Genomic DNA, 12,234 nt, shown 5'->3' with positions numbered 1-12,234 from the left:
TCAGATTCCTCACCTGGTAGAAAATAACAGTGGAGCCTCATATGTTACATGGTGTCACTGCCGTCTGCACATCACATGGAATGGTTCACATGGGGCAATTTTTTTTACCACAAATATGCAGCGTTTTTGTCCCAAGAATGCACCAAAAATGCACCGCGGCAAAAATGCATAAAAAAACGCAATGTGTTTTTGACACATTTTTACCGCGTTTTGCCTAATGCGGTTTTTAAGTCTAATCTATTGACTGGAAGGACTCAAAAACGAAAACGCAAAAAGAATTGACATGCTGCATCTTCAATAACGCAGCCAACAAAAGATGCCCAGTGTGGACAGCAAAAGAGAAATCCCATAGACTTTGCTGGGAGGAGGAAATGCTGCATATAGGGGCATCTGTGTGACCTCAAAAATGCTACAAAAGATGCACTGTGTGAACTTAGCCTTAATGTTGTTATGAAGGCCATTCTATCAATGTAATTCATCGTCAGCAGCTGAGGTGTATTATGAGGTTCTGCAGCAGCTGAGTTGTGTATGATGAGGTCCTGCAGCAGCTGAGGTGTGTAGTATGGGGTTCTGCAGCAGCTGAGGTGTGTATTATGGGGTTCTGCAGCCGCTGAGGTGTGTATTATGGGGTTCTGCAGCAGCTGAGATGTGTATTATGGGGTTCTGCAGCAGCTGAGATGTGTATTATGGGGTTCTGCAGTAGCTGAGGTATGTATTATGGGGTTCTGCAGCAGCTGAGATGTGTATTATGGGGTTCTGCAGCAGCTGAGATGTGTATTATGGGGTTCTGCAGCAGCTGAGATGTGTATTATGGGGTTCTGCAGCCGCTGAGATGTGTATTATGGGGTTCTGCAGCCGCTGAGGTGTGTATTATGGGGTTCTGCAGCCGCTGAGGTGTGTATTATGGGGTTCTGCAGCCACTGAGGTGTGTATTATGGGGTTCTGCAGTAGCTGAGGTATGTATTATGGGGTTCTGCAGCAGCTGAGGTGTGTATTATAGGGTTCTGCAGCCACTGAGGTGTGTATTATGGGGTTCTGCAGCAGCTGAGATGTGTATTATGGGGTTCTGCAGCAGCTGAGGTGTGTATTATGGGGTTCTGCAGCCACTGAGGTGTGTATTATGGGGTTTTGCAGCAGCTGAGGTGTGTATTATGGGGTTCTGCAGCCGCTGAGGTGTGTATTATGGGGTTCTGCAGCAGCTGAAGTGTGTATTATGGCGTTCTGCAGCAGCTGAGATGTGTATTATGGGGTTCTGCAGCAACTGTGATGTGTATTATGGGGTTCTGCAGCCGCTGAGGTGTGTATTATGGGGTTCTGCAGCAACTGTGATGTGTATTATGGGGTTCTGCAGTAGCTGAGGTGTGTATTATGGGGTTCTGCAGCAGCTGAGATGTGTATTATGGGGTTCTGTAGCAGCTGAGGTGTGTCTTATGGGGTTCTGAAGCAACTGAGGTGAATTATGAGATTTTGCAGCAGCTGAGATGTGTATAATGAGGTTCTATAGCATCTGAGGTGTGTATTTTGAGGTTCTGCAGCAGCTGAGGTGTGCATTATGAAGTTCTAGAGAATATTACATTATTCGGTGTGGATTTATCTTATAAATTTTCCAATAAAATTATTTGCAGCATTGCCAAATGGGGTGTGCCCAGTCTGGTTAATAAAGGGATTACAATATATATGCCGTAGTTCTTCCATACACCGTGCCCCTCCCTCATGGTGTGTATGTGGTGCTGCACCTCAGTCTGTTCAGGTCATTTTAGCTGAGAGGCAGCGACACATGCACAGCACCCCCCGTCCTCATGGTGTGTATGTGGTACTGCAGCTCAGTATGTTCAGGTCAGTGGAGCTGAGAGGCAGAGACACATATAACCTGAGGACTCTTTATTATGTAGAAAGCAGAGATTTTTTTCTAATTTCATACATTCCCCTTTAACATCTGTATTTTGGACTTTTTGGTCCGGCGTACATCGGCCGCCAGCTCCATGGTACCTTGTCTGCTATCATCTGGTATATTTTATACTCAGGATTTGTATAGTAGATGTTGATCCCACCAATGGGACCACAACCTGCAGTGCTCTAAGGCTATGTGCGCACGTTGCGAACAGTCACTGCAGCAATTTCTGCAGCAATCTGAAGAGCACACGTGCGCTTCAAATCGCTGCAGAAAATGTCCGTAGTGAAAAAAAAAGCCGATTCCATGCGCTCTGCCTGCAGCTCCTGCCATAGACAGAGCGGGGGCTGCAGGCAGAGCGCAGGGAAGAAGTTACATGTCACTTCTTAGAACGTGTGCTTCGGGCAGCAGCCGAAGCGCTGCGCTCTAAAACGCCACATGCGCACGGCCCCTGCATAATCTTCATAGACTGTGCAGGGGACGCATGCAGGTAACTTTATGTAATTACGCAACGTGCGCACATAGCCTAAGTGTATAGGAATTTATACCATCTCTCCACAAAGAGCAGCAGCGCCTCATTCTGCAGATACATGTGCGCCCCATTGGGGGGGATCCATATGTACCATCCATAATGTAATATCCAGGCATACAGCATGTACAAGATGAGAAGACCCCAATAACAATAATTTTAGATGTGGTAGAATTAATGTGGATTGAGAATCAGATTCTCCAGCTCAAATCTGGAGGACTTTATTGTACATTTGAAGAAATCAATTTTCTTATGATATAAAAAAAAATGGCCTCTGATCCTCATTTGTTTCCTGGAAACTGGGTACAAAATCAGTAGGGGGGGCACCAAAGGGCAGTTTTGCACAGGGCGCCATTCAGGCTAAGGCCGGCCCTGTAGGTATATTATGTGAGGCTGTCGAGTTCTGGTCAGGAGACACTTGAGCAGTCTGTACATCACAGTGTGTACTCAAATAGTGGTACACTGATGAGTGAATTCGGCCTTAACTTGTTTTTAACCCTTTGGACAAATTCAGAAATTTCTCTGGCAGGAAACAAGCTCCATTTATCACAATTTGGGCTGTTGAAAGTGATTGGACCCCAAATACAAGCTAGGATAGTTTGCTGATTTGTGGAGGGGCCATAACTAGGACCACCAACAATTCAAAAAATTCTTTGTCTATTGGATACACCGCAGATAGCAGAGTACTGAACTGAGCAGTTCCATGAGTTGTACAATGAATGAAGCAGTGGGTGCAGCATGCAGGGGTGCAATATGCAGGGGTGCAATATGCAGGGGCGCAGCATGCAGGACCAATCTGTACAGTCCCAACAGTTTTGATTCCCAATGGTTCACAACTTACTGCTTTTTCTATTGATAGGTGACAAATGATATTCATGGTCAACCCTTTAAGCTCACACTGCTGCCACCATTCAGATAAAGGGGACAGTTTTGTACAATTTAATAATGTTTTATGCCTTGTAAAATCTACATATTGCAAGATATATGTACGACAGTGCTCTTATTATCTGAACAACTGATCTTCACCAACACTTCTTAATAACTCTAGATGTGTGTAACTGGAAGAAGGCCAGTTCCTATTTTTTTTTATTAAATAACTGAAAACTATTGTTTGTGTTGGAAAAAGTGGCAAGAGACCTTCATATATCATGCTGGGCAAAAGCCTAACGTACCTGCATTCACAGGCCCAGATTTGAAGCAATTTCATCAGAAATAAGGGGTAAATTTCTTTGACTATTTACAAAATTTAGCGACTTTTGGCGTTTTCAAGTCAATTTCTCCCAGCTACACCAAAATAGCCTGAACCGGGGCACGACACCGAATCGTCTAATTCATCTGTTCCTTATTATGCCAGAAATCTTACTCTAGTGAGAGACTGGTATAAGATTCCTGGTGTAACGCACAGAGGAGCACAACGCTTGTCAGATGCTGTAGATTCATGGAGTGGAGCGCACCTCTTCAGAATTTGGGAGCATCTGACTCCAATTCTTACCCTCATCCAGATCAACAAGAAAAGAATGTTAAGGATTATATGGAGAGGTGTACATGTAGACATGGACATAACATGATGTAAAATTGCAGGAAGTTGGCAATTAGTGTAAAGCGCTGAGTGACATTTTTGAAAAGTGCCAGGTGTCTACTAATGAAGCATTGTGTGGCCATCTGTGAGAAGAAACAAGTCCCTGTCTCGGTGAGGCGGACATACATGAGCTTTCTTCATTTCAGCTTAATGAGAGTAGTAAAACCCTTAAATAGTTCCTGCCCTTACCTGCAGCAACAGGATCTGGTTAATTTTCTCCTCTCGGCTGTGCATCTCCAGTTGGCTGTACAGGTTGGAGGTGTCTCCACCATACTGGTCACTCAGGCTCCCGATCAGAGACGTGGTATCATGGCTTTGCTCAGTCTCCTCCTCTACTTCTTCCTCCTCTTCCGTTCCAATTTTTGCCTGAACCTCAACAATTTCCTTTCTGATCTAAGGTTAAAAGTAATTATTCATCGTCAACAGAACACAGGCAATCCCTCTTGTGAGACCCCATATACACGGTCATATGGGGGATCCATGTACGAGATCCTTTACATCTGTGTACCTCTGTGAGCCTTCAATATGCAATGTCAGATATACAGCATGGAAAACAATCTGTATTATGGACTCGTAGTGGAGCTGAATGGCTCTGTGCATGGGGAATGGGTCTGTCATGAAGCTTTAATACAGGGTTAGAAGATAAAAGATAAACTGATATATGGGTATATATGTGATAAAGAATGGAGGTACGGGATTCACTAACTGCTATACGATTGAATATAGTCATAGTTGTGACCATACATTTCTACAGATTGTTACTTTGCTTTTTGGAATGACTGACGAGAAATTCTAAAAAATGTCTGCCCCAGTGATCCTTATTTATTTATTATGCATTGCTTGTATAGCACTATCATATACTGCAGCGCTTTTCAGTTATTATCATCACTTTCCCCACTGGGGCTCACAATCTAAATTCCCTATTGGTATGTCTTTGGATAACATTCACGTGCAGTCTGATGTTAGTGGACTCACGGAATGGAGATGATGGAGAAACTTTGTTCTCCATCTTCTCCTCACAGTGTTCTCCCATCCATTCATCAGAGAGAATCAGATCACACTAAGCTGACACCCTGATCAGAGTGTGATCGGAGTGTCATTAACATACTCTGATTCTCTAGCACAGAGAATATACGGACATATGACCCCCGGCCTAAGGAGCAGCCTTGGAGAAGGGTTGTGGATGGAAATGGCTTCTCTTCTTCTATTATCAGCATGGCTCCTCACTGTACTCTTTCAAAAGCTAGAAAACCCCACTTAAAGCTACCGATTAGCTATTACCCGATTAGCTATATTTTTACCCCCCTCCAAATTTAATTGTTTACTAAGGGCAACAGCATCTTTTAGTCCTGCACTATTGGTAACATTACCTTCCAATGTGTCATGATCTACAGATTTTTACAATGAACCGTGTCTTGTCAAGGAACAAATATTCCTATACTTTACTTTGAGATCAAGAGATTCCATCTTCTTGGCGTTTAACACTCTGCCGATATCTTCCAATTCCTTTGTTGTACGTTCTCTCAGTGGATAGTTTGTCACTTCATGTTCTGTGTGAAAAGACTTCAGATAAAAGAATACAAATTAACAAAGTCAGCAGAACCGAAGTAACAATGCAACTCTGGAGCGACAGGACGGATCCTTAGGGTATATGCGCAAGACATCTTTAAGACGCTGGGATCATCCTAGGCAAACTCACTTTAGGAAAAAGCCGGCAGTTACTAGCTATTACTAGCGAGTGACTTTCTAACGGAAGGCATCCAAAAGCGAATATGAAACTTCTTTTAAAGGAAACCTGTCACCAGATTTGGTGACTATAAGATGCGGCCACCACCAGTGGGCTCTTATATACAGTATTCTAACATGCTGTATATAAGAGCTCAGGCCGCTGTGTAGAACATAAAAATCACTTTATAATACTTACCTAAATGGTCGGTGCAGTGCAGACTGGTCGAATGGGTGTCTCCGTTCTCCGGGTGCGGTGCTTCCTCTTTCGTCCATCTTTGTCCTTCTTTTGAAGCCTGGGTGCATGACGCGTATTGCGTAATTCCCACGGGCCGGCATTAAGGTCCTACGCAGGACCTCAATGTCAGTGCTTGTGCATGATGTAGGACGTGTCATGCACCCAGGCTTCAGAAGGAGGACAAAGATGGCTGAAGGAGGAGGCGCTGGCAGTGTCGGACTGGCTACCAGAGTTCCAGAGGAACCGCCAGTAATACCAGTCCTGGCTGCGGTTACCTGGATTGAACTCCGGGCTCTCACCTGAGCTCCGGAGTGCAGCCTGGACTGGACTCAGGGTTTGCAGGACTGATTCCCCGGCGTTTGCGGTTCAGTTTATGACAGCTGTGGACAGGCCGTGCTGAACTCTGAAGCTGTCACCTGAGTTCCAGAGTTCAGCCCGGCCTGTCAGCAGCTGTGACATGAACTGAACCGCAATCGCCTTGGAATAATTCGGCGCTCGCGAATAAGTCCTGTAAACCCTGAATTCAATCCAGGATGCACTCCGCGGAGCTCAGGTGAGAGCTCTGGAGTTCAATGCAGGTAACCGCAGCCAGGACTGGTATTACTGGCGGCATTACCTTCTTGTAGCCAGTCCAATTCTGGGCGGCGGTACCGAATACACCCATCCGACCAGTCTGCAGACCGTTTAGGTAAGTATTATAAAGTAATTTTTACATTCTACACAGCGGCCTGGGCTCTTATATACAGCATGTTAGAATACTGTATATAAGAGCTCACTGGTGCTGCAGCAGCTTATAGGTCCCAAATCTAGTGACAGGTTCTCTTTAACTTCTTCTCAGTTTCCAAACTCTGAAGCAGTTATAGGACGTAACAAAAGACTGAACATGCGCACAGCATTGTTGGCTTTGCATTGCTGCGTCTGATGGACCTCGTCTTAACATGCCCTACTACATTACTGCAGTACCAGTTGTGATAAAGATATTGTTGGATTTTATTAATTTGACAAGTGGGAGTGTAATCTGAAGTTCATATACCCGATAGATAAAGGCATCAGGACAATCAGAGTTGGCAGTTTGCTAGAACACAGTTTAGACTCTAGAGAAAAGGGCACAATATATAGATAGAAAAGAACAAACAAAACATTGCTCTCCCTTTAAACATTTCACCAATCAGTGTTTCATTGTGTAGGTCCAGAAAATTAGGGTGATTTCTCTCTAATTTTCACCCGTGTTTTTTCCGCCCAAGTCCCCATGTGATGTGCATGTGACATCTGTGTGCGATCCGTTTTCACACAACTATATTAACAAATGTACATGATCAAATACAGTTTACTAGGTTTATAAGAGCAATGTATCCATAAAAATCAGATGCCACTGTGATGTCCACGTGGGATCCTTTTTTTTTTACGCACACCTTGACTTGAATGAAGCTCATCCGAGACTATTGGGAAAATAGTGCATGCTGCGTTTTTTCTTTGAAGGGGGGGTGAGATTGCACATGTCCAATGTATACGATTGTCTGAACAAGCTCTTCAGGTAAAGGTGCGTTCACATTACGTTTTGACCCCCGTTCAGCGGTTCCGTCAACAAATGGGAGTTGGACATATGCACCAACGGGGCCATTGACTATAATGATGCAGACTGAGCCATCGTCTGCTCTGTTGTGCACAATTTTCGACTATACGCCTACTGGAGGTGGACATCCAGACGTAGTCTACTCCCTGCTGCTTCCCTGCTTGTTTCTCCTGGTCATTGCTTGTTCCGTCACTGGGCCTTTCGGACTCACACACTTCGATCCGACATCAATATAATTGTGCAAAGACAAACAGTAAACTTGGGGAAGAACACAATGTGAAAGCACCCCGAGACAAAACTGAGGGGCCATGCATGAACGATTTTTTAAATTGATACACAGGATATTTTATGCACCAAATTATTGGCCTGTTTAAGGCTCCATACACACCTGTGTTTCACAGTTTTTTTCTCTTCAAATGCTAAAAAAAGAACTCAATGGGAAAATGGATCCATTATGAAACTAATCCAAACTGAAGTTAAACGGACACATTAATTATAATAGGCTCTGCCTGGTTTCAATTTTTTGGAACATAATGAAAGTTTTTACAAGCTGCGCTGTTTGCTCCGTTCAAACAAACAGTCGAAAAACTGTAAGTGAATAGACCCCATTATAGTCAATGGGATACTTCTGTTTCAGTTTGAATCTGGACAGAACCCCCCCCAAAACTAAAAATTTAAATAAAGGGCTAAACTATCAAAAAATAAAACAGCCACTGTTGCTGTTACGACTGTACTATGGCTGGACCTTACTTTGGCTTCTGCAATATGTTGTTATATAATTGCAATATATTATTATATAATTAATCATACAGATTTTGTCACTATACTCATGTGTTAGCCGGTACACAACGATGAGCTATACTTACCACAACAGAACGTCCTTTAACTGACATTGAATCCCAGCATTCCTTTTTAATGATTTCCCGTAAATATTGTTTGGACAAATTTATCTGCTCGATTTCTCTTCGAAACTTTGAAAACAAAAATCATATTATTTAATGATTAAAGAACAGTAGCTAGAAGCATGATAAGTAACTATGGTGCTCAATAGGGAAACTAGACGGGGGCCACATTCTGCAGGACAAGATCGGGAAATGATAAGACGACAATAAGTTTGGTCTCTCTGCCTCCTGGTCATCATCTATTTCCTTGGCTGTTCAATTTACAATTATTATTATTAAAGGACCTCTCCTCCTCCAGCAGCCTCAAATGTGAAGCTTCAGCGGGGGACTTTTTGGTGGGCAGCTTTGCCGCAACTGTTCTATCCTGTCTCCCGCACCCGCTGGAGCTAAAGCCATGCACTTTTATGACAAGAAGGTAACTTTCGTGCAGGAGATGCGTCTTGTCAAAGACATCAAGTGTGCAACTGTGCCGTGTTTTCTCCTCAAAATAGAAGCCACCGATAGCTACTTAGCTCACTGATAATGACAAAACACTGGGAGGCAATATAAAAATACATTAAAGCCCCCTATATACACTAGATAACTGTCAGCTGAGTAATGGTTCAACTGATCAGCCGGCAGCTCTTTCCCAACACTCCCATACACAGGAGCGCTCACTCTGCTGAGCATTCATGTGCCATCTATGAGAGAGCCAGTACCAGTCCTGGTGGTGACTTATATTGCCAAGAAAAAAAAGGTTTGGCAGTCTGATATCGGATTTTTATCACTGCATCATCATCTGAAGGGAAAGAGTCGGGGGCCCTCTTACATATCAGACTGTTGGCTGTGCCCATCGAATATTGGTGGCTTCAGGCTAGTGTGTATAGGGCAGTACGGTGGCTCAGTGGTTAGCATTGTTGCTTAGCAGCGCAGTGGTCCTGGGTCAAATCCCACCAAGGACAACATCTGCAATGATTTTGTATGCTCTCCCTGTGTTTATGTGGGTTTCTGCCGGGTTCTCCGGCTTCCTCTCACACGCCAAAGACATACTGGCGATATAGATTGTAAGCGGGGTCAGTAGTAATGTCTGTAATGTGATGTGGAATGCGATGGCGCTATGAAGACAAGAAAAATAAATATGGGCCCTTACCTTGAATATGTTATCAATGGATACCTTTTCAAGGTGATAAAATAAGATGTTACCTAACATCTCACATATAAATCGATTTGTGGAATACCCCTCAAGCTAGGAACCTGCCGCAGATGTGGCACTTGTACCCGGACTACGTGCTATCTGAGACTGCTTACTCTTTCCACCTCCTGATCACTTTCGTCCCGAAGTCTTTCCTGCTCTTCCGTGTCTAAGTTAAATTCTTGCTGGTCCAACTTTTCAACATCAGGTAAAGACTCATTCTCTCGCATCATAGCTTGTATCTGAAAACACATAGTGAGAACCTAAGTAGACAATGGGAGCCACATCCAATGAATCAGTTATCTCAGATCATTAATATTGTGTTATGAGGCAGATATATAAAATTATTCTCAATGGCTTTACCTATATCCCATAGTCAGCTATTATAACTAGAAATACATAAGTCAATGTTCAGTCAAATCAACAGAAGAATCTTTCTAGTTGCATAAAATAAGAAAGTCACTACTACTGATGTGCCCTCAAAATGTTATGATCCTCCTGCATCTGAGCAAAATGACTGCTAAACAAGGTTTTTTTGTTGTCCAGGCGCTTATAATATACATTTAGCAGCCGACCTTGCATTGCTGACACATGAAAGATTTGCCACATGACCTGCTGAAAAAATCCAAGAGGACATCGAAACCACACTGACACCGTATCCAACAGCTTAGTATGTGGTCCTATGTAAGAGCTGTGGATCACAGGTCCACGCTAAGACTAGGGACTGAAAGAATACTTCAGATACATTGTTTGTTCATCCAGTGTATTCGTTAGGAGAGCGTCTCCTCATGAATAGACTGCACTGATCCAATGTAAAGGATTGCTAGTAGCCAAAAGCCACAACACCAAACTCCTCATCTTTCCTCTATCTCACCTAACTCCTTTACCTGATCTATATATTACAATAAATTACACCACACTCTCCCCAGTACCAGAAGTCCGCTGCTTCAGAGTAAAGGGCGCTTTACATGCTGCAACATCACTCATAAATCGCTGCCCGTGGCACACAATATCGGAGGTACGCGTCACACATACTTACCTGCCCAACGACCTTGCTGTGGGCGGCGAACAACCTCTTTTCTAAGGGGGGCGGTTCATTCGGCGTCACAGCAACGTCACTCAGCAGGCCTCCAATAGAAACGGAGGGGCAGAGAGCAGCCACATGAAAGTCACGCCCACCTCGTTGCCTGAGGATGCAGGAACGCTGTTGTTCGTCGTTCCTGGTGTGTCACACGTAGCGATGTGTGCTGCCTTAGGAACAACAAAGAACTTGCGTCCCAGAAGATCAACAACATTTTGAAAATGAACGACGTGCAACGATGTGGTGAGTATTTTTGATCGTTAGCGGTCGCTCGTACGTGTCACACGCAACGACGTCGCTAACGAGGCTAGATGTGCGTCACTAATTCCGTGACCCCAACGATATCTCGTTAGCGATGTCGTTGCGTGTAAAGCGGCCTTTACTCTTGACTCGGCCTTGTCCTTCAAATCGCATTTCCAAGCTCTCAGCACCTCCAACGCAAAAATATTTCCAGAAATCCTTCCTTTCCGCAACCCTGAATCTGTTAAAACGTTAGTGCATGCCCTCATCATCTCCTGCCTCAACTACTGCAACATCCTCCTCTAATGCCTTCCTGCTAACACTGTTGCGCCTCTCCAGTAAATCCTGTACTCTGCTACCCGACTAATCCACTTATCTCCTTGCTAATCCTCTGCTTCTTCCTTCTGCAAATCCCTTCACTGGCTCCCAATTTCCTAACTATCCAGTTCCAAATACTGACACTGACCTACAAAGCTGTTCATAATCTGTCTCCTCCGTATATCTCCAAATTAATCTACTGATATACTTCCTTACATAATCTCCAATCCTCCCACGACCTCCTTCACTTCCCCATACTCGTACGTTCCTCACCCAATCACCTTTCAAGACTTCCCCTGGATATCCTCCATCCTCTGAAATTCTGTGCCCCAATATGTCTGATAATATCCACCACAATCGGTACTTCTCACTATACCTATTGGTTAATTTCTCTAGGGGTGTACTTTTCAAAATGGGGTCATCTCACATAGGTTGCTAATATATTGACATCTCGAAGCTCTTTCGAATCGCCCATTGTAAGCACATAACATAAGCTGTTATTCCGTATCTCTTAACATCAATACTTACAAAGATAATCTCAAACCTAAATGAATATTAAATATCCTTACTTTCTGTCTTAGCTCTTTTATGCCATTCTTGAGACTTTTCTTCTGGTCTGCATATTTCTTCTCTTCTTCTTTAATAGCCTTTCAAATGCATTGACAGAAAAGATTATCCATTAATGGACCGTGTTTTCCCAAAATACCTTAAACGTTAGATAATACATTACTCCAGTGATCATATAGAGGTCCTCTTCGTTATAATGGTCACAAGTTACAATATTTTCAACATAAAATGGCATAAATCAAAGGCTATTGTATTTGATTGGCTGACACATCTGGAAAAGCACCAGTGAATCACAATGGGGGGCATATAAGAACAATTACATATGACTTTACAGATTTTTCTAATGACTACAGCTGACATCAGCCCCCAAAAAATTGACGTGAGATGCTTTCACTGATAAACGTTTTTGTTATGATCATA

General features: G+C 43.5%; 1 protein-coding gene across 1 annotated transcript in view; it reads right to left on the bottom strand.

Annotated features, from left to right (window-relative positions):
* Positions 1 to 12,234, bottom strand: part of CFAP43 (cilia and flagella associated protein 43) — a 207,640-nt gene that overhangs the window by 96,605 nt on the left and 98,801 nt on the right. The window contains exons 19-23 of the mRNA XM_075344505.1: positions 11,817 to 11,894; positions 9,725 to 9,850; positions 8,402 to 8,506; positions 5,446 to 5,562; positions 4,189 to 4,392 (exon numbers count right to left, since the gene is read on the bottom strand). Of these exons, the coding sequence (XP_075200620.1) occupies positions 4,189 to 4,392; positions 5,446 to 5,562; positions 8,402 to 8,506; positions 9,725 to 9,850; positions 11,817 to 11,894 (630 nt within the window). The remainder of the gene's footprint in view (positions 1 to 4,188; positions 4,393 to 5,445; positions 5,563 to 8,401; positions 8,507 to 9,724; positions 9,851 to 11,816; positions 11,895 to 12,234) is intronic.

Source organism: Anomaloglossus baeobatrachus, chromosome 4 (assembly GCF_048569485.1).
Source record: "Anomaloglossus baeobatrachus isolate aAnoBae1 chromosome 4, aAnoBae1.hap1, whole genome shotgun sequence".
NCBI lineage: Eukaryota > Metazoa > Chordata > Amphibia > Anura > Aromobatidae > Anomaloglossus > Anomaloglossus baeobatrachus.
The sequence above is the reverse complement of the archived record's forward strand: the minus strand, read 5'-3'. Positions and strand labels throughout refer to the sequence as shown.